At 38.1% G+C, this 23,167-nt stretch overlaps 1 protein-coding gene across 1 annotated transcript; it reads left to right on the top strand.

Moving 5' to 3' along the window:
* Window positions 1–6: 6 nt before the first annotated feature.
* On the top strand, window positions 7–23,102 carry LOC111268117 (NBAS subunit of NRZ tethering complex). Its single transcript, XM_022846864.1, has 38 exons — window positions 7–1,039; window positions 2,548–2,584; window positions 2,898–3,110; window positions 3,393–3,621; window positions 3,929–4,069; window positions 4,198–4,363; window positions 4,546–4,673; window positions 5,823–5,999; window positions 6,153–6,276; window positions 6,789–7,076; window positions 7,352–7,537; window positions 7,871–8,104; window positions 8,436–8,639; window positions 8,759–8,859; window positions 9,092–9,208; window positions 9,624–9,774; window positions 9,929–10,021; window positions 10,701–10,914; window positions 11,042–11,256; window positions 11,393–11,569; window positions 11,793–11,885; window positions 12,485–12,764; window positions 13,047–13,123; window positions 13,429–13,588; window positions 14,882–15,027; window positions 15,236–15,340; window positions 15,755–15,867; window positions 16,168–16,406; window positions 16,777–17,009; window positions 17,341–17,540; window positions 17,750–18,102; window positions 18,398–18,714; window positions 18,877–19,200; window positions 19,383–19,749; window positions 20,003–20,273; window positions 20,487–20,736; window positions 21,065–21,181; window positions 21,373–23,102. The coding sequence occupies exons 1-38, from the start codon at window positions 857–859 to the stop codon at window positions 21,610–21,612; spliced, it is 7,263 nt and encodes a 2,420-aa protein (XP_022702599.1). The 5' UTR covers window positions 7–856; the 3' UTR covers window positions 21,613–23,102.
* Window positions 23,103–23,167: the final 65 nt, after the last annotated feature.

The raw sequence follows: 23,167 nt of genomic DNA, 5'->3' as shown, positions 1-23,167 counted from the left end.
ATGCAAATAAAGAGAAATAAGTTTTGCAGCTTAAAGATGTTTTTGGCATTGTCGTTAAGCATTGCTTCATACAGCTGGCTACCAGCAACTGTCTACACCAGGTTTCAAACCATCGGCCATACCACGTTGAATTCGTTGGTCCTCGTCAGGTCAGCGTCAAACCTAGGTACTACATGCGATCCTCACTCCGCATAAGAAGATTATATTTAATACACATTTTTTAATAGTCAAAGCAACTTTCTTCAAGTTTTATACTTTCTGAAACAAAGAATTATGATGATATATGAATAAAATGGATAAGAGAACATATAATGAAAAGTAGCAATCATTCAGTTCAAACTATCGCAATAGTTTTTATCATTCGTACCTTATGATCAATAAAAATGGTGCATATATTTATAGTTATTTTTACTTTGGCATTCAATTATCAGACGGACCGTTTACTCCAAGGCCTAAAGTCAATGCTATCTTTGTTGTTTCAAATAAGTAAGCAAAATATCCAAGTTCGTTTGCGGTTTAAACATTGTAAAAAGACAGGTAAGCTTAGTGGAGATTTAATTATTACTTCACAGCAACTCTTTATCTTTTTACATTTCAGATTTATGCTCAGTTTTTAATTTACTTTTTGGGCTATCCGAAGATGTGATTGATGGCCACTGCCAGCGCCAGCGCCAGCGCGCATCTGATTCAAAGCGGACGAAAACGCAGCACACTGTTGCACTCGGAATTGCTGCTTTCAAAACACAAACAAATATGTGCAACGTTGACGTAGCCCGAAACACCCTGAGTTGATAAACCGAAATGTTCGAAAAGCGGTGGTGTGTGTTCAGTTCTGTTTCCCTATAGAAACCATTGTATGTGTAATTCAGAACAACGAAGTTTCGCGGCAGCGTTGCTGTTTCTAACTTGCGTCCGTGACGTTTTGCAGTTCAAGATACTGTTGACAATGTCAACTGAAGTTGATAAGACCCCGGAGGAGCGAGACATTCTTTATGAACTGTTCATATATTCTGAGTGGGTTCAGGAGCCTGAACTTGTGGTGAGTAATAGTTACTCTCGTCGTATTTGCTGCGCGGGGTTGTTCACGGTCAGCTGTTGACTACTTGCTACATTTATGTTCCGCCTATATATAAATATTTGTCAGAACTTTACTAAGGGCGGCTTTCAATGTATCCCGTTTTTATCTGAAATAAAAAAAAGTCGAAAAAATAGTTTATTGCTTAAAAAACCCGTTGTTGTTATTTCTTTGTTGACTAGGTTGGTATCAAGTAGTCAATGTGTCAGCGGCGAGACGCTGACAATAGGAAGTTTGTTCTTACAAATAAAGCTATTTATTTTCCGGAAATGACGAATATGCTCAGTAAGTGGTCTGCGTTGTTTAATGCAAACTATATTCAGTATGCTAATCTTCGCATTGAACGGTTGTTTAAACTAAATCCAACAGTCGCGAATCAATATACAGTCTGTTTTACAGGTCTTCAAAATGCTCCAGATTTTTTAGTGGTTTTCCGGTAACTATACACATTTGTATGGATATATGTAATTTTTATAATTCTTTTTAAACAAATCGTCTGTTTGCCATATAAGCGGGCTGGTATGACTCTGCGACATTGCTGTGGCATCATAACTTTCCTCAAGGAAGCACTTTGTGTGAAAGATAAAGCTGTATATGGCATCGGCGTCATATCGACTTAAAATAGATGACTACATTAAAATGCAAGTAGCAGGTAAAATGTCGCAGTGACAATTTCCTAAAAAAATGATTTAGTTCTCTATTATGTTTTATTTTACTTACAAGTAAAAAGTATTTTCACTACTGATATTAATGACCAACTGTTCACTTTCTAAGACGCCTTGAGTGAAAATATTTGCTTAGATGTGTCTAGATGTATTATCCAAAATTATTTAGCCGGATATATAGCGGAACGTAGCCTAAAGTTGAGTAACAGACATGAATATAGTCTGTTCTAACAAGTAAACCATATAGTGATCTATAAATCTTAAAAAAATAGACAGATATTATTACATAAAATATTTTCTTGTTATAATTGAGAAATTCTTAATATAAAGTATGACTTGTTACTTCAACTTCATAAATATCGATTAATGATTTGAAAACTGTAGTAACTATTGTTTGGCTTTGTTGCATCTTCATCACTACATACGAGTCCGATAGTTGGTGTCAATTATTAATTAAACAACGTGATCGTATTACTTCCTGCCTCAAGAAAAATACATTGGATCTCATAGCCATCATTTCGATATTCTCAGTTGGGGAAACTACTGGTGTAGTCCCTAGAAAAAAAGATGGCGGCGCTGTAAAAGAATTGAGACGACGACAAGAACAAAAGCTAACTTTAATTTTTAATAAGGCACCGTAAAATCGTATATTATAATGATTAATGGTAATCCAAAGTACTGTGATACATTAAAACATACCCTAAATTGTACATTATCTAAATTCTTGTTAACTATATATGTACCATTACTATACGACTATAAAAACGACGATGGAAGTGTCGTTTCATAAACTACTCGTTATTTCAGACAAAATTCGGATATGGTGATGACTCGTTAAGGAGACGTAAGTACTTTTCAAATTGTGCATGTTAAGTTATGTTATTCCTTTTATGTAATTTTTTTTGGAAATAGAGTGTTTTTCGGAAGGTGAGATGTAACTATTTATATGCACAGTAATGTCTAACACTGAGCTCGAATATAACTTAGCCTAGTACTTTTCCCCTGTGGCAAAGTGACAAGAGCATATATTAATTTATAGTAATCGAAATCGGAGATTTCCGCTCAGCAGAGATAACTGAAAAATTCAATAAAAAATTGATAACTAGTTTTATATACATACCTTTTGTAATAAACATATTATCATGGGTACCTTTTAGGCAGCCGTGGTTCCGGTTTGATTAGTTGGTTCACGCCAACATCGTCCGTGTGTCCACCAATTCTCTGGCACAGATCCTCATTTCCCCCCTGGCAGCTAAGTCTATCAGCAGACCATCGGCTCTGTGCCATTCTCAAGCATAATGAGACAGTCGAAATTCGTAGCAGTGGCAAAGAGAGAGCCGCTTTTAGCTTTGTCGTGGCTACCTGCCACTGTAAGCATCATCCGCTTGAATTGTATGGAACGAAAATAAGCTACCTGTTTACTTTGTTCAAATTGCCAAATAGTGGAAACACGTCTTAAATTGCATCTTCATAAGTATGTTTGCTTCTCTGAGCCAATTACTCGGTAGTTTATCTGTATTCTTTTGCCATTTTTTGAAACGCTGTTATATAACGATGATTAACTGAAATTCATCTAAGAGATTTGTTAGATACTATAAAGATACTACTATCTATGATTTTTTCTAACTGCTAAACATTTTTTTTTCGAACAGTAACCCCAGAAGCGGAGACACACTTCCGTTGTTTGTCATGGTCTCCTGACTCATCACTATTAGCTGTTGGCTCGCCCTCCGGACGAGTTGAAATGTTTGATCTAGCGGGAGGGTTACAGTATAGTCTAGAAAATGACAATCCACTGGCCGCGTTAGAAGGTGCGGCCGGAGGTCATGCACTTGTTGACATGCTCTGGACCCGGACAGATAACACAAAAAGGACCCAATGGTAGTTATATGATTTTTCTTTAATTCGATCTAGTAAAACCAGCACTAATGTAGCTATACGTTTGTAAGGAAGGACAATAGAATTATTAATACAGAGGAAAACGTAGATCTGTTTAAAAAAACCGTCACAAAAAACCTATGGCGGAGAGAACAGCGTTCGTACAGCTTTATAATCGCTGTTTATTTTATTATATCATGATAACATTTTCAGGTTATGGTGCTACTATTCGACTTTTATAGTAGGCTTACGGCGGCAAGCTTTTCAGGTTGTTTTTTTGTGCTTGTGTATCTCATTGTTGTGTATTTAGGTCGTACGAGCTTGTTCTGGTCTCTTATAATGGCCAGGTTCGTAGCTACCTCGTAAACAGCGAATCATATTCACCGGCGTTTACCCTCGACATCCCTTTAAGAAATGGGTCATCTATTGGCTCCGTCGTTTATCATCCAGGGTAAGTAAGCATGTTTTGATCGGCAGTTCATCGATTTGCAAAAACAGTGTCTTCTACTATGGGACCGTATTTCTCTTCAAGATCATGAATGCTATTTTCCTTTGTTAATTTCATTCGTCCTCATCTAGGTACTCCTTACTGTTGATCGGTGAAGGTAGTCTACGACAGATGGACCATGCAGATGTAAACGATCCGACATTGGTAGCTGAGGAAGCAGGCCTGAGTGCCTGGAAATTTTTATCTGAGAAGCCCTATCTGGAAAAGCTTGCTACGATATATCAGGACACCACACGAGTAAGAATAGAGTTTATCGGAAAAAAACTGCTGTCTTTGTAAATCGTTATAGTTTTGTTTAAGCTTGAGCAAGAATTTGTTAGTACGAATACAGAGAATTTTATGGCAATGCTTATTTTGTTTTTCCCTTCTGTTTTTATCTATCTATACTCATAGGTGAATTTATCCATTTATTTCTCTAGGGTGGTATCTTTTCGTCGATGCTTACATATTTTCGAGTCGGTTGCGAAGACGCTGTGCTCTGCCTGGCTGTTTCACCATCGGGCAAACAACTACTCTGTCTTCACTCGTCAAGCACCATTTCACTCTGGTATAATATTTTAATTTTTATGGACAAAGCCATTAAAAACTCATCTATTTCTAGCGACTTTTAAACATCGTTTTATATAGCAATATTTTTTAATGACTGATAAAACATCATGAATGACAAGAGAAAAACTACTGCAGTTTTTATCATTAACAACATAGTCTGCTATAAACGAGAAGTTATCAATATTTAGAATCTTTATGGTAATATTTTCTACCTTTATGCTTCTCCCTGGTACAAGGTTACCTTTATAATTTTAAAGGCAGGTTACATTTGCTACAAAGAAGCAGTGTCTTTTTACGCTACAGCATGGTATTTTGCTGGCCACTTATTACGCATATACAGTTACCAAAAAGCTTGTTGCAAAGCGTTGTAATGGATCAAAGGATGAAAATCTACAATTATTATCATCACTATTGAGGTAATGACGTCTTCGTGACCCATGGCTTAACTAAACCGATCCCCCATTAAGCCTAATCGCGGTCGATATGATATTATTAGTCGAAAAGGGTGAAGCGGGGGAAGCAGAATTCGAAAGATGCGACAGAGGTACTTCCACCGCTTCTCAGTACAGGCAAGCGAGCTGTGTCGAAATACAAAAAGCAGAAAAGCATGGATATGTCCATTTGTCCATAAACTCTAACATCTTCAACATTTTCAAATTAATATTTAATTTAACATATAAAACAAGTATTACAAAAAAAGTATAACAATCACTATAAGATTCTCCAGTCATTCTACAAATTGTATCATAATTGTATTAATTAATTTGATATCTCAAATAAAAGCAAAACCGTGCATGTTTTTTCTAATCTTTGAAGGCTGGCTATTATGTAGGGGGCATCTTGTATTTCCTACAACCGGGACCAATTTTATTTTTTTACTCATAAAAATAGTTCTGGGTGCTAGGACGACCATTAGCATAGGCAGGCCACGTTAATTACGTCATCACGTTAGTACTATTACATGAGACTCAGAGTCAGCCGAAAACAATAATGCCGGCTGACTCTGCGGAATTAATTCTCCACATAAATATTCTGTTGAAAAAAAAAAGACCAAATTTAACATAATTGATAACGCTGGCAAAGTTTCAGTGTGCTGGAAGGGTGTTTTTTTTAATTTCCCATTGTTTTCTTTTCTAACGTAATGCAGGTCGCTGCCTGGCCTTATTCTCACCCGGGTGTGGCAGTCGTTTGAGCTGCCAGCTTTTGAAACTACGAACCCGTACCTGCCAGATAGCGAATGCCAGTTACACCAGAAGACGCGTGGATTTTGGGACGTAATAACCGTCCAATGGTGGAACGAACAAACTATTGTTATAGTGAGAAGGTTAGTGTTGGGTTAAATAATAATGTGTTTTCTAAGAACCTCGTATTGACCGTGTAACGTAACCTAACCCAATTGGCGCTATACGAAATCTGTTGTGCTATTTTTATCGTAGGCGCTAACCCTAAATATATACAATTATGCTTATCTTTTCAGGGCTGGGTCAATATGCGTCATGTCATTAGAAAGTAAACGAAATCTTTTAGGCGACAATCCTGAATGGTTCGGATTGGCACCTAGATTGGCTGCAATAGATACGCAGGAATTTCTCACATTAGAGGTAAACAGTCTACAGTGCTTATAGGGATGATACAAAAAAGCAAATGACATATAATTTACCACGGATTTAGCAGGACGTTTTCTATATACCTTCAAAACAGATGCGCTTCTCGTAAATTAAAGTAGTGCTTAGTTGTAATACGTTTTATAACTTCGGAAAAAGCAGTGACATGTCAAAAAGTAGATGAATTATTGTAAGCGAGATACCTGATCCCCTAGTTTTCAACAGGATAGGTAGCGCCTTTTGTTGTTGTCATTTCTGTTGATAGTTTTTTGCTTTGATCAAAAATAGGGATATGAAGGGTTGCTTATTATTCTGAGAACAAAAAAGTAGGGAGGGCGGTTTCAGGTCTAAACACGTAGTCTGTTTTTCGGCGACCACTTATATATTCACAGTTAATCAGAATTAATTTAATATTTGTTACCATACTTTATTTGACACTTAATCGTTTCCGTTAACTTGTTTTAATGTTTTTTAATATTTGTTGCTAATTGGCTTGATTCCAACTTCAGTGTGAATGGCAGATGGGCTTATCGAGAACGCGAGCGAATTCCTCGTTCATTGGTTCAGAGTTAGAGAACAGCCTTCTGAAGGAAGATGTGGATAACGAAGACTCTACCAATACTACGACAAGTCCGTCGTGGGTGCGTTGGTTGCTAGGATTTGGACCTCTACGAAGGACATTGGAATATGTGGCTGATATGGACTTTGGGGACGATGCAAAACCTAGACGAGTGGTCAAAATCTATCGCCTGCTCGGTGTGAAAGCTACAAGTCCTTCGGAACTGTTTTCTGTTAAGGTATAGAAGAAAAATTGAAAGATATGAATCAGGTGTAGCCATTAGTTACATACTGTAATCAATGGTAAGCGTGAAAAGGAAAGAGATAATGTGTGAACTTTGAATGGTTTTGAATTAAAAGTAAAATGTTTGGGGATTTGTACTGTCGGCCAATTCGTAAGGCTTAAAACTTACCTAAACCTTAAATCGATAAATAATCTCCCCTCAAATGCTTAGGTAGCCTGCTTCTCCAAATTTATAGCTCCTCTAATACTTTTTATGGAATGCCTATTTAGATCGAAAATGGCGAATACGAGGAAGCCCTGTCACTAGCGGCCCGTTACGACCTCGATCCCGATCCCGTATTCCAGCGTCAATGGCATCGAGCGGAACCGTGTAAAGCAAATATTGACGCCTACTTGCATCGTGTCTCCGACCGCCAGTGGGTTCTTAACGAATGTTTGAACCAATTACCAAGTGATGTGAGTCAATTCAGCGGCGAATTCGATTGGAGTCTAAAAACATCAATCACAATTATTTTGAACAACTTGGTTTCACTGATATATGGATTAGTTTTTATAGAGTCCAAGGACTCCTTTCGCTTTTAGTTTCTAGCTCATTTTCCAGTACTCTCTGTTTAAAAAGCTGTTTATTTCTTTCTTGACTTTCTTGTTGCAAACTCTTACCCCTGTCGATTAGAAAAACCCTTTAGTTATGTTATACGTGTTTGCAGTACGACTTCACTGCCAATATATATATATATATATATATATATATATTACACCGAATTATAACAACTAAATCCAAATTCACAGGCGGTGTCCTGTCGTGAGTTGTTTCTGTACGGCATTCGCATTACCAATGTGTTTTTCGTTGCCGGAACTAAACGCGAAGATATAGCGGATAAGGACATCGCTGCAGAGGAGGCCATGAGAAAAAAGATCATTCGGGACGTTCTACGGCCCGAACGTTTGACCCAGTACCAGAAGTGGATATTAGAGTGCCGCAGGAAACTGCTTATCTATCTAGAAGCCCTAAAAATATACGAGGTATTAATACTACGATACAATATTCGCAAACGTGCATTTAATGTGGAATGCCGTATTTACGAAGAGCGGTGTGTCATTATGTCATTTTAGATAAGCCTCCAGGTAGAAGAATCAAGAGTCATTCTTTTAAGCCTTGCCAATGATACCTTATACTTTGCAGCAGGTGTCACTGAGTGAAGAGACAAGCGTTAGCATGTTTAAATCTTTTAAATTTACATGCGGTACTGCCATTAAACATAGATGGATTATAATATTTACATATGTTAACCGGGCTGTTCCATTCTGAGTAATTTAACTTACTGCTTTTTATGCTGTCTTACATTGTTCGCAGTCTTTCAACAACACGTTTTCGAGTACTGAGTTTGGCTGGTTTCGTGAGCAAAGTGTACTGTCGGTTGCCATTCACTATGCGCGAGACGGCAAAGCTGATCCCGTTTTCGAACTACTAATTCAATACAGTAATCAGCTGGCACATCATTGGCTACCCTTGCTTACCCAATTTCCAGAAACAATCAGTCCTGATATTTACGCCAAGGTAGCTGTGCTGAAATGCATCACATTGATCATATTATTTACTTTAAATGAAATATAAAAACATTTAAATATGAATTGTGTAGGCCAGCAGAATGCAACGAATGCCGATGCAATTTACAGATCTTGCCATACGCCAGTTCCAAACCTCCATACTCGATTCGAAAATGGCAACCAGGTGATAGTGGCTCGGAACCTGACTGGGCAGAGAACCTCGTTCCCTGGTAAGTGCGTTATAGCCATTCATTTTGTCTGCAAAGCTCAGGCAGTTAACAATTTTGGTCTCAGTAGAGCACAATATAGTGCAGTTAAAACTATCACTTACCTGTTTTATTCAGTTACTTAAGTATCAGGTCATTGTAAATTAGGACAGTAGATGCTTACCTGCTGGTAATGATTTTTGGAATTATGATTTATACGACGATGTCCATAATGATATTCGTCGTTGCTAATTAGTCCCTTCGTAGAAGAATGGGAGTCGACGGAGCGCGAATTCTACGAGGAGAATCCCGAAACTGTGCAATGGCAATGTGCCCCAGGAAAACAACCAAATTATGAGATGGTTTCTCAATGGTAAGTAGTGTGTCGGAACATTTAATTCGACCGCCCCAACTTCTTGTAATGTATAATGGTGTATGACGTGTCTTACCTAAAAAGCATACAATTTGTGAGAATGACATTGATAAATGATTTGAGTGCCTCTTTTAGTTCCTTAATATATTTTTGAACCTAAACCAAAGTCGAATTTGCTTTAATTTTTCATATGTACCCTCGATTTCGGAAAGCGCTAATACTTCAAAACAGCAAAAACTAACTTTAGCACCATCGATTTAATCGAAATTTTTTTCATTTCGTTCTGGTGATGTTTCACACGTGGCGCGTTAAAAATGGTCGCACTTGCGTACTAGCTTGTATTCGTTTGTTTGTCGAATAGGTAGGCACTATTAGTAACGGAACTAATTAATCGAATTTCTACATATCATTTTAGGTATCTAAGCCGGGCAAAAATGATTGAAGAGTTTACGATGCTTACTGAAAATGCGTTGGATCTTGTCCGTTTGGCTTGTCAGAAGCTACACCCCAAAGGAGACTTGGAAAAGCAGCTTACCCAGCTGAAAGATAACCTCACCTCTGTTAAGGTATTTGTGAGAAAAAATAAACACTGGCCTTTCACTAATTTTGTCTGTTATTATGGTATCGTTAACAAGTGAAAGCAATATGCAATCAGATGTGCTGGATTCAAATTTTATAATCTGTAATGATATAGTTGTATCGACTATTTTTTTCTTACAGATGATGGCATTCGATTGCGGAATGGAATTTGTGACGCTTCGTGATATTGAAAATAAAAGCTTTGCGGAACAATTACACTTAATTATGGCTAATGTTAGTACAACTGAAATGACTTGACTACCCTTGATTATAGGATTATTGTCGCTTTATATCCCATAAAGTTGTTTTTTTTTATTGATAGTCATACAGAAATGACGTCGTTTCATTTACGAGAGAATGAGGAAACTGAATATGTAATTTATATTCTATTTGAATTGAAGCAAACTTATTTTTATTTAATAGCTTATTAGAAGAAAATATAGCTCGACGCCATTTGGGAAACTGAACCCGGTCAGTGTGGTAAACATTTGAACTTCTTTTCCTTAATGAGTCTGTCCAACTTATAAATAGGGCCCTACGCAATACAGTACCTTGCGTTGATTTGTATATGGGATGTATCTATTGTGGTTGGATCGTCCAATAACAGTGAGGTAGTGGTAAATATGACACCGAAAGATGATTAGCTGTCGTGCACATCTTCATTTAGTATTTCTCACTATAGGATAAATTACTATAGATTATCTCGGCATAGGACCTGCTATTCATGTAATACAATTACCTTTATCATGAGTGTAGATTAATATGTTAATTTCTTGATCCTTCTCATTTGCTTATAGACTATTGACTCTAAACAAGTGATTTATTTTCAGTCTTACGCATATTTATGTATATATAAAGGCTTCGTTAAAAAAATTAGCATATGACAAATTGTGTCTTGTTTAACGTGAATCAGGCAAATGATTCATCTTATAGCACGTGTTTTCGTGAATGGTTGTTGCCATTCATTGAACGCTGCGAGCGATCGTGCCCGGGAGCAAAGCTAGAGCTTCTCAAAGGCCATCTGACCGAGCAGGCAGCCCACAATATGGACAGGGTACTTAGGGTTTGGGATTTCCTTACAGCTGCGGATGGTGTATTCGTTACACACTCAGTCATTGGAGATCTTGGTTAGTATACGGAGTTCATTTACATTTAAAATTTTTCAATATTTTACTATTTTCTACGTAATGACGGTTCAGTGATGATAATTATTCGTTAGCTGGTTTGATTTGTAAAACCGGTCTCGATGTGCAGATCATCGGGTGGAGATTGCTTTGGCGTGCATTGAGGCGTCCCGTGAACACGAACAACTGCAACTGTGTCACAAACTACTTTCACTGTTGCCCACTCGTCCGAGGTCTGCCACGAATCAGATCAACTCGTTGTATGATCGACTTGGAAAACTCAGCAACCGAGTTGATACCGCTCAGTTCTTTGGCGAGTATGGAACTGAATTAAACTTAGCACAGGTGAAGTAATCACATTTAGTATGAACACTCAGTAAAGGAATTTTTTCCTAAAGCAAAACGAATGTAAATGCTCTACTAATCCTAGAGAAGGCCACATTATTCATTTATGGCTTTTTATACGGCTGCCTTCCTTCAGGTGGCCGAAATCGAACAAGACGGTGAAGCAATACATGATATTCTAGGGAAAATGTTTCGCCGCCTATCAAAAAAATCACCTTGTCTTGATCATCAGGATTGGATTTGCGTCGCTAAAAACTGTCACGGTTTTTTGAAAAAAGTTTTGCCAGCTCTCGATTTGGATCGTTGTTTCGAGGTAAGTAATTATCGTGGAATTGCCTGAGTTGTAGCTGGTAACATTGACGTTTCTTTTTTTTATTTATTTCCGCCTGTCGTTTTTTCCGGTGACAAATTATGTACATATTAACGAATCATGAGAAAATGTGAAATATTGTAATCAATTTTGTTATTGAAACAAAAACATACAATATGTTTTGATTTTTACTTTTACATGGCTGCCTTGGCTTCGGGAAATAAAGCTAATGTGTCAGGCCCTCCTTAGTTCAACGAATCACGACAACATACATATTGCAAAAGGTCTGATGAATATCAAAACAACAATTTCTGCTCAGGTAAGTTTGAAGACATATTAATAGCAGCGTCGTACTTAGATCAAAGTCAAGCAAACATATAATGAAGTAGATAATTTATATTATCGTAATGTGGCACGTAATGTGATTTTTGGGCAGTATCATTAAATCTGGTTGCTACACTAAATGGGTATAAAAAAATTCGTATCTGGCGCTTTATGCCAAAGAAAATAATGCAAATATAACAGCGATGCAGTGCAAGGAAGTGAAGTTTCAAAATAGTGTATCAAGGTAAGTACGATCGACTACTACTCCAAAATCGAGGCCATGTTATTCACTATGTAGTAAACGTGTTAAACCGTTGTGAACTTTACATTGTTGGGAACAGTGAAAAAGATGAACTTTTTTTTTATCGGATAATGGGTACGATTGTCACATCTAGCAAGCCAATTAGCTTTTGTTTGTTTAAAGCCATAGACAAGTTAATACTTGTGCTGCCTTTGATCCTATATAACAGAAATCCATAAGGTGGTCATATGAACGATGGTTGTGGAGGATTATTAGTCTAGTACTCGATTAATATTTTTTCTATTCACATGACTTGATTTGAACTTGTCTGAACAAACGCCATGCGGAAGCAGCATCAGCAGCAAACGGATGACACCTTGATGTTTCCGTATCGACTTTCGCCTACCATTTCGCATCGCCTGGTCCTACACGCTGCATGTGATTACGTCGATTCGGCAACGTCCTCCAACGATCCCAGCGTATCTCTAGCTACGGCCTGCCTCTCTTTAATAGGTGATACGGACCTTAAGGATCTAGGTGAAGACATAAAGCGTGAGGTACAGAAAGAACTCGACCTCATACAAGCCCTTCCGCTTTTGAGTAAACTCGGCGTACAAAGTCTTCCAATATATAGTACGTTTGTGTTACGAGTCTACATTAGCTAACCATCCAAACTTTTTTAGGTATGCAACCAGACTATATAGATAAGACTTTATTTTGTATGATAGTTTTCTCGCTTTTTTTCTACATATATCGAGAATATATCTAGTTGTATTAATACGTGCGCTAAGCATTTTTATTCTTGCGGTTTTGGAAATTTTATGTTAAAATCTACATTTTTGTTCAACTGCTGGCATCGTTTCTGTTGTATCTATTGATAGGACATGTCTTATAACAAGGTTTTCCTATTTTCAGTACGATCTGCTGACAAGATGAAGTTGATTCAGGAGGCTCTTGTTTGCAACAAGACAAACTATAGAAGTTTCAATAAGGTTAGCCACACTTCCCCATTTGATAATGCAGAACAATTTTATGACCGTTACCTAGATTACGCAACGAGTCCTATTTTTTTTATTTGCACTGACCCACTATAGTATCGTGTTATCTTGATTTAAACGGGTTAATACAGCACCTATTTTGGACATAAGATTTAAGTACGATTAGATCAGTTGTTTCTATAAATTGCCCTAATAAATTCATACACCGGTAGAAAATCTGGAAACTTACAGATTCTTACAGATAATAACTACTAATAATTTGCTGCTGATTGGGCGATCGGTTGTTTACCACAATTTAGATAAACCAGCTGGCACAGTATCTTGGTGTCTACAAGGAAGAGGGTCCGACGGCTGTGGGTACCATTTTGTCGATGGTTGCTGAAATCGCCCAACGAGAAGGCGACCTTAACACTGCTCTTTCGTTGTGCCAACGCATCGTGCATGGGGAACACGTTAGTGGTGAGCTTTTAAAAATTCAATGATATCAAATACTACTCTTCATCTTTACTTGTAAATAAAAACTTTATGTATATATATGACTGGTTTAGCCTCAAATATTGTGTCGCTCTGCCAACTGCCTCAGAGTTTCCTCACCAGCTTAAAATGAAACGTACAATTTCCTGTAAGGCTTCAGGTCTCCTCTGGTAGAGAACCCAGATATATATTTTTTTGGAACAAATAGTCCAATTCGAGTGCCTTACAGAAAACTGTATGTTCAGTTAATTCCTTCATATATAACCTAAGCATTCCAAATGCGTCACAGCAGGTGGCGCGGTCTGATTGTTCAAGTCAAACTTTAGTGGGCTACAGAGTGTACTTTGCCGTGTCTCTATAACGATAACCATTAACGAGTATTAAAAAAGCAGCTCGATAATACTTATTGTTTTTCTAAAATTACTTTAGCTCCATACGATAACTGTTGACAAATGGCATAAAGAATCTAGTATGCTTATCTGCGGCAGTGTTGTTTAATCGCTAACACGGTCAGGTAGAAATGCAGATCGTTTGAGAAGTAGATTTGTAAGATTACGACAGCCCCCCAGTTACTTCTCGGTCCATGCAGCAGACGTAAAGGTTTATGCCCTTAAGTTAACTGAATCTTTATGGACCGAACGTCAAGGTTTTCGTGCACTACACGCATTCTATGACAGGCTAAATTGTTGCAGTCTGCAAGAAATCAAAGTGTAGGTATTTCCTGTTATGTCTCCAGCTACTGCACTAATGGCTTGTCCCGCGCAGACTCTTTACAAGTGTCAAAAGCACGCGGGAACTAATACCGACCTAGCCATTTAAACCCCTACGTAAGACGGCGCAGAGAGGTCCTGCAAGATTCACCATCTGACTGCGGTAAACATTTGGTCAAGGAATAAGCAGAAACACTCGTTTAGTAGAAAAAGGTTGATGAGGTCAATCCTATCCATATCGTAGACGGAAATCTAGGTACAATTACATTAGTTTTCCTACACAAAAAATTGTCAATAAGCTTGTTCGTTATATTCACAACTATAAACTTTTGGGAAATTCGGATTCCTTCTGGTAAGAGGTTTTATGTATGGTCACTGTATGTATGTGTGTGCTGTCATGCATAGAACTACCGGGCAAGTAAGTCTAGGACGAAAATTTATCTGAGTTTATTGTCACTTTGTTATGTATGCAAGAGAGTTACTTTCAATCTGTTTTAAATGCGTGTAAGGAAATATATGTAGTTCTCCGTTAAGGGGTCCATTTCAATGCTTTTGGTTTCCTCTCTAGGCTGGAAAGCGTGTGCTCGACTAGCTAGCTGTGACGATTTAAAAAGATTCGACGAACGGCAAAAACTGATTGACTTCTGTGTGGTTCACGCTCCATCTCAACATCTATATAAACTTATCGAACAGAAGAACAATATACAACATCAGGTGTGTATAAAATTATGTTCACATAGCTTATCGAGTGCGAAAAGCTAAACGATATATATGTCGTTTCGCATATGACGTGAAAAAGCGGGTTGCCTGCTAATTAAATATATTTTCTTTTCAAGGATGTCTTTTTCAGAAATAACAATACCAAAAATATTATAAAAATACGTATGTGCTCTAAATAGGCCACTTGGTTTTTCGTCAGCAGCAATATTATCATTCGCTGGAGCAGAAATATAACTCACGACAAGAGATTTCCCTTTCTTCATTCCCGGCGGACGCCGTCGACACCGCTAAGCAATTTGTCAGTAAGGTACGTAAAATGTTACTGAGTTAGGAGTCTAATAAAGAACAAACAAATCTAATATAAAATGGTTAACTCGTGCAAGTGTATGTAGCTCATTGCTTTTCCTTAACAATGAAGAACATCACATCTTTGTAGGACGGAACACCAGTGAAGAAGCATACGTAACGATAATCACGAAACAATGCATTAGACGTGACACTTGCGTATTCGTGCAGTGACAAGTAACAAAGAGACTACACGTTAAAACATTTCTGAACCAGGCATTCAAATCGCAATCGCTTAAAGCGCTGACCTTTCTCACTACAAAATATTTTCACCGAATGACGTTTCCTTTGTTGCATTTATCTTAGTAATTTTGAATTCATTATTTGACTTGGTGATCATCTAATTGGAAATCATAATTATTATTCAAATTTGAAGGTAATTCCCATTGTAGCCCAAACAGTAAAAGGCGCTGTGAAAGTTGTCGGACCTTCTAACTCCCCGCTAGAAGACTCTACACTAAAAAATAACAAACAAGCTTACACAGAAAGGTACGTGCTAGTGTCTAGGTCGCGTTTAATTATTGTAGATTGTCTCATTAGTAAAGGCGATTGAAACACAATTAACTTGAACAGAAAAACTTACTAAAAAATTAATAGAGATTATCTTACATCACGTGCCGTGAGGCGTTGTCGATGCTAATAACCAATTTGGTAAATACGTACATGTTACCTAAAATGGATGCGGTTTACTTTTATCTTGTAGTGACGTAGCTTTCAGGCGAAGTAGCAAATGTACTGATTATCAATATAATAGAATAAAAACATACTGATAATAAAAATCCCTGTTAGGGAAACGTTGACGAAGTGGAGCGTACCAGCTTTCTATTCTGGTTTGTGGGGCGAGGAAACCTTACATTCACGGTTAAGTTCTGATTTCCACGCCATCAAGTACACCGAAGATATTTTTGAAGAGTCCAGCATTTCCAGTAGAACTTACTCGCTGCCTCAGTTGGCTACGGTAATGCATTTCGCTGCAGTTAATGACCGGATCAATGGGACGAAGTCCGTCATGTCTATAAACGATGACAGTAAGTACCTACGTTTGTTTGCTATATACATATATATATATATATATGAATTGAAAATGTAAAGGAGTTTGCGTAAGAACAATAGCGACTATCATCTTGAATGCTCAGTGAGCTGGCGTAAATTTTCTGAATAAGCATTTTTTATAGAAGTAAATAAGTCCTTAGACCCATTGCGAGCGCCAGATTATATTACAGGTTATGTCGTCTTATGTACGAACATCGTATATGTGATAGCAGCCCCTGAAAAAGGTGACGACTTTATGAACTTGAAGATCAAATATATGGACACAGATATTTGTCACTAGTACAATGATATTTAGTTTCATTTTTAAATGAATTATTTGTTTATTAATAACAATTTTTCTTGTAGTGCTACTTTCGTTAGCCAGCGAATACCTCGCAGACGATGTTCTATTGGCTTTAGGACACTTGTTGCAGCTGCGCGATGTGCGGCGTGCCGAGGAGCTTTTTTTGCAACAGTTGCCCTATACTCGGCACTGCCTTCAGCTAGGGGGATATACGTTTGCACTTGCAACAATCAGTCGGGAAACTCAGGAGGGTCACATCAAAGGCGATGTGTTCGTGAAAATGTCTAGAGACGAGGTTGGTCGCCATAAACAATTCATAATATAAACTTAAATCATTATGGATTCAATAACATCTCTAATTATAGAAACAGGCTTCGCTCAGTGTTAATCTTGCATGTATTCCACTAGCAGAGTATTTCGAAATGATAAAAGTAGAAAATATGCTATGCTTAGTAGACAAGGCCGGTCAATACGCTATAAAGCACAATAGCCACTCGAACTCTTCATGTTTTTGCCGTGATGGTTATGCGTTTCATGCGTTAACCCGGATAGTGGATTATTATTATTTGTACGAACTAAATTTCAGTACAGTCAAAATTGCATTGTTGTTCCGTTGTTTTTGTTAGCTTATTAAACATATAGAATCACTGGAGTGTCATTCGGAAGATACGGAGTCACTGCGCGTTCTAGTAAGCAAATTCCATCAGTTGGAGGCTGATCTGTGCCGAGCAGAGTTGGTGCAGCAGCAAAGTGGAGGGACAGTTGATGTCGGGCGTTTCGGTCACGATGAACAGTACAAACGAGATACCATACTTGGAATGGCGTTGTAAGTTATTATAGCGTTATATGGCGATAAGCATAATCTCGAATTACATTTTTCTGAGTAACCTTTATCCGTCGCGCATGAATTTCCCTATACAATGGGCTATGTTAATGAGAAGTCATTATAATACATGTTAGTTTTAATCTTGACACTAATATTTCGAGTTTATTATTTCAGTCTATCATTATTATTATTATACGAACTCGTTCCAGATGCGAGGATTTGGAAACACTTCGCGTAGCTTTGAATCTTGCTCGTCATTATGACGTGCCTGAATTCGACGTGTGCCTTGGCCATATCGAGCACCTTTTCCGTTCTGCGACTGACCCTTCAGCAATTGAGGCACGCCTTCAAGAGGAAATTATCGAAAAGCACCTTAAGGAAGACAAATCGGCTTTGTGGCATACATTACGCCAGAAGATCTATCCAGTTCTACGTGGAACGAACTACGATGTTTTAAAAGTGTATTACCATCTACTGTTAAGCTGCTCCCAACGAGAGTCAGATAAAAAGCGAATTGAAGCCTACATGATGCTTCTAGAAACTGTTAACAAGAAGCTGGATGGTATAGTACTCGTCAAACAAAATAGCTCATTCTTTCTTCTCTTCTTTCATTCTTTCAGCAATTTTTCTTCAATCCCCTTTTTCAGTCTCTTAGGGTGTAGAAATCACTAATGCTTTATTAATAATAATTAGTGTAGTAAGCGTGATGGTCAATCAGGTAGATAAATCAATACATATATACGCAGATATCGCAGAGACCAAACGGCTGACAGATTTATATAGTGCGTTACCGTCATAAGTATTTTGGTTCACGGACAGGTGAAAGATACGCAAAACATATTATTTTTGTTTTTTAGGTGTTGACTTCAAGCGTCTAATTAGCAGCAATACTGAGGAGCAACGGGCAAGTCTGTTGGAGGTAATTGACGAGATGAACATAGACGAAGTGATAAGAGTGTGCGGCCGATTCAAGTCATTGCTACATTCAATTAGTCGTTCAACAGTTCTGCAACTTTATCTCAAAAACGAGTTCATCGCTGCCGGTGATCGTTCTCGTACGGAGCTTAAGGATCTCTTTAAAAAGCATCTTAAACACATCCGATACCTGGATCCTGACGACGTACTCGACTTTATTATAGGTGTTTGTTTTGACCCGTTTGTTGCCGCTTACAAAGTAAGTATACGAACGTTTTGTGCGCACTTGAAAAAGAACTATGATAATATAAAAATGCTTAGAGGCACGTCGACTGGCAAAAATAGGAACTTCCAGTTCACTACACTTCTACGGGAGATAACAAATAATGTTCGTTGTTGCGCCCTGTTTTTGAATTCTTAGTTGAATCGAGGTTATCGTCTTGAAATTCTCAAATCGTTTTTGGCTTTCACTAAAAGCATGGCCAAAAAAGCTGCTGAATCATCTGCTGGGCCGGTCTCTCCTTCTCGCAGTTCATCAGAGCCTGTCACCGTCAGTACGGATCGGTCTGATCAGCGAGTCCCTATAAACAGCTGGGAAGAGCTTCAGACACGTCTTGCAGGGTTCCTACAGCATCTACAGAAAATCGAGGATGGCTTCGTCAACGAACTGCTTAACACAGCTGAGAACCCTCGACTGGCTGCTTACGTCGATATGTTTGAGATGACGGCTGGCGAGAAAATTAAAGTAAGTTACTTGAAAAGGATTATCTGTGTTAATGATTGCTAGCTGTACGGCGCTATTAGTGAAGTATTCAGAATAGGAGATTTAGCCCAATAAAGCGGACCTAGTTTCCTTACTTTCTCTATTTAACAGTTAGGCTTCGGCAATTTAGTTACATAAATCATCTATGAAACATATAATTTCAGTTGGAAGAGCTCCTGATGCACTGCGCGCTCCAAGAGTGTGATCCAGGTTTACTCGAATGCTTGCTGTCTATCTGTCCGTCAGCTGCTATCAATTACTCCCCTTCTGAGATCTTCTTAAGAGCTACGCGACTTGTTGTGGACAGACTAGTAAAGGAGGCCACTTCAACCGCAACAGTAACCGCCGATAACCACCAAAATCATGATAGCAGTCTACCGAAAAGGGATCCTATTCAGTTAGCATTTCAGACAAGGAAACCCATCTCAATTATGCGACGACTTTTAAAGACAGGCGCCAAACTTAGCAGCAACAAAAATTCATTCGATCGGGCCGTAGTCGAACTCGTCCGGCCGTTCTGTCTTGACAAAGGTACATCTGATCAATCAAGCTTACTAACCAGATTGACTTAAACAAAAATGGTTTTAGGTTTAAACGCCCTGCGTTATAAACGTTATGAATGTAAACTGATATAAGTATATGTCGAAAATGTGATTCTACGCTTTTAAGTTTACCATAAGCTCGTAAATACGTTAATTATATAACTTTTATATAATTATATATAATATATAAAATTACTACTCTTACATTCAAATGATTCTTATGTGAACACTACCATCTGTAGCGGTAACTCTGTCTTCTCGACTGGAGGTTCTACGCTTGCTCAAGGAGTGTGTATGTATGGTTAAACCAGAAGATGAGGCAATACGTCTTCATCTCGAAACCTTGGCTCTACTGCAAGAACAATGGTCAGATATCAGCGTGGAATCCGAAGAGACCGCGAGCGCTGGAGGTCGTCTAGCACTGTTTTCAAGGCTGCTCGATGCCGCTGAGAATTCTGAACAGTTTGACACGCTCGCAAGTCTTCTCCAATACTGGCCAGCCTTTGACGAATGGTGTGTAAAACAGTTCGATTTTGATATAATTTTAATTAGCATAACTTATTCACGTACATAATTATTAGTCAATTACTTAATGCAAGAAATATTATCTCAAGGTATAGGAAGAAGAGAACGAAACTAATTCCCTAGATTCGGTAGATCGATACTTGAGTACAAAATGTACTGGGCCAAAGTATCCAGTATACCTCAATTTTGTTGCCTTTGCAGCGTCCTGTCGCCTTGGTTATCACTACTGTTAAAAATGCCCAGCTTGGCCTCGGCGTCAGGTGCGACCTTCCTAAATTTGGTTGAAATTGCGCGAAAATACCACCCTTTCACCATCGACGACATTTACCAACTGGAGCATGCATGGGCAGATAGATTAACACCTACGGAGAAAGCCCTCTTCCTGCTAGAATCGGACGAGACCGAATGTCATAGCAGGGCACTGGATATTGTGCACGACCTTAAACCTGGGGTGTGTGAACAATACTGTTGTTTATATATATGTGCTAAGTTTGCTCTAATATAAAAGTATGGTTTACCGCAGTTGCCTGTTATTATTGAGCTGATGGCGCATAATTAAAGAAATTTTATGAGCTATATTTACACCTTCTATACCACGTAACCATATTGTAACATTAGCATGTCTATTAGCATTTGACAATATAAATTTTCCTAAAGAAAAGTCTGCAACACAAATGACGTGGCCATTTTTGAAACCGCGATTTCGCAAGCTATGTATCGCTTTTTCTAAGTTTGGATACCGCTGGAGAATAGTAGCTGTACAGTGCTTGAAATTTCAGGAAATTACCGATGGAATGCGAGATCGTTTACTGAAACTAGGCCTTACTCCTGATTTCGTAGATGGTCCGCATTATGCCGGTCTTTTGGATCGACTCGTCCAAAAACCCGATTTCGAGGTGAATGCCGATTTTACTTTTTTTGGTATAGTTTTCTGTCACATAAAAAGTACCTGGAATTTTGCTTAGCAAAATAAATAAGTAGGAAGCAGTAGTTGAAGAACATAAAAATTGAAACATTTACTTGGGTGGCTAATATCACTGCTATAACCTAAATAGGTTCTAACATGATTCTATGTCTTATCCTACAGGCCGTCGCTGAGAGTACGGTAGACTCACTCGCCGCTGCCGGCATGATACCTGAAGCCGCCTCTCTTGTAGCATTGACTGATATGCTACCAAGCGCCTTGCAGTCATTTACTGGCGCCCTATCTTTGCTGGCTTGGAAGCGAGGTGGCTATCCTGAGAAACGGACCTCTACGCCGTCCTCAGATGCCAACAAGCAGGCTGAAATTTCTAGTAAAGGTGCCACTGACATGGCCATACACTGACACCTGTTCGCCTGTCAATTTTCCAGATCGCTTATAAGTTATCCCACAAAATGGGACTGCGATCTATTTACTTGTAACAATATGGATCAGCTTAATGGTGCTGCACTGTAATTTTAAAAGATTCCGGGATGAGGCAGCAATTCAAGGCAAAATAAAACGTATCTGGAAAGTTCACAATGAAAATATTCTACTAGATTTAAGATTATTGCGGTTGATAACGCATTCTCATAGACTTGCGTTTTTCTGTTGGTTTAGACCCGAACGGTTTCTACTGACAAATATGATGGGCACCAAACTATACTAAATTTAGGTACTTTTATAATGCAGGCGGTGTTGCATCCTACGGAGTGCAGCTGTAAACATAGTAAAAAGAACACTATAACACAGTTTAGAAAAACGTCTTAATAAATACCGAGGTCAAAGTATGTCTATTCATAGCAGGTATGCGATACAAACGCTGTTCGATTATACACCGTAATTACTCTGACCAGTATCAATAAAGAATCAAATATTATTAAATCAACATACATTAACTGTAGCTATTTAGTAATATGAAATTAGATTAAGCAAAACGTACGTAGCGTTCATAGGAAAATATCTACCGCAGTAATGAATATAGATGAATACCGAATTTATTCATTTTCACTTTACTTATTTTCCAGCACCGATTACACTTAATCATTTGAGGGAGTGATTTTTTGTAATTATATGCGAGTGTTGAGCTGCGTTCTAGAGACGTTGTCTGCTGGAACCCACGTGTCATGGTTATGTGCCTTTTGAATCCCAATATTAGGCTTCATCGTTTACAAGAAACAGAGACAAATGCATCGAGGTATAAAGTATATCAAAACAGACCTAGAGGAGCGAGAGCAAAATTAAAAGCGAAATTGCGCAACCTGAATAGAAATTCACTTTACATACTATCAGGATTTTGAATTTAGGCCACGATGTCGACTCTCGATAGCCAATGGCTTACAGAGAAAAATGCGTAGGTAACAAACTTATTTAGCGAAAATACACCTCATAGCTTATTAATCCTTATTACATATCAAATTTATATTAACTATAACATCAAGTACATGTTTGAGCTATATGGATTTGTATGTCATAAATAGCTGGAGACAAAGTCGAGAAGCTAGATATATAGTATAATAAATAAAAGATAATTTCGGCTGTTCTTGATAATTATAACCATGCTCTTAGCATTACCTTTAACTAAGTGTTACAACAGGAGTCGACAGCTTTCGTTAAATAGACTTCGAACTGCAGATCATACGCCACCGCACAGCCCGTGTAATCGAAAGTAAACGAACAATGATTCAGATCGAACTGATCGTTTGTCTTTTAGTCAAGAACACGGCAAGTAACAAAACCAAAGTATTCGTTTATCGCTGTTGTCCTATTCGGAGTAATTCTGTGTGGTAGGTAGCAGTTACTCTGCTTACGCTTTTCTAATAAACGAATGCCACGTTACGCATCCTTGTGTTCTATATCAGTTTTTTTTTTTCACAGAGAATTCAATGTTTCGTTGACTAACGCTCTCCGCTGTCCTATA

Source organism: Varroa jacobsoni, unplaced genomic scaffold (assembly GCF_002532875.2).
Source record: "Varroa jacobsoni isolate VJ856 unplaced genomic scaffold, vjacob_1.0 scaffold_1259, whole genome shotgun sequence".
Classification (NCBI taxonomy): Eukaryota; Metazoa; Arthropoda; class Arachnida; order Mesostigmata; family Varroidae; genus Varroa; species Varroa jacobsoni.
The sequence above is the reverse complement of the archived record's forward strand: the minus strand, read 5'-3'. Positions and strand labels throughout refer to the sequence as shown.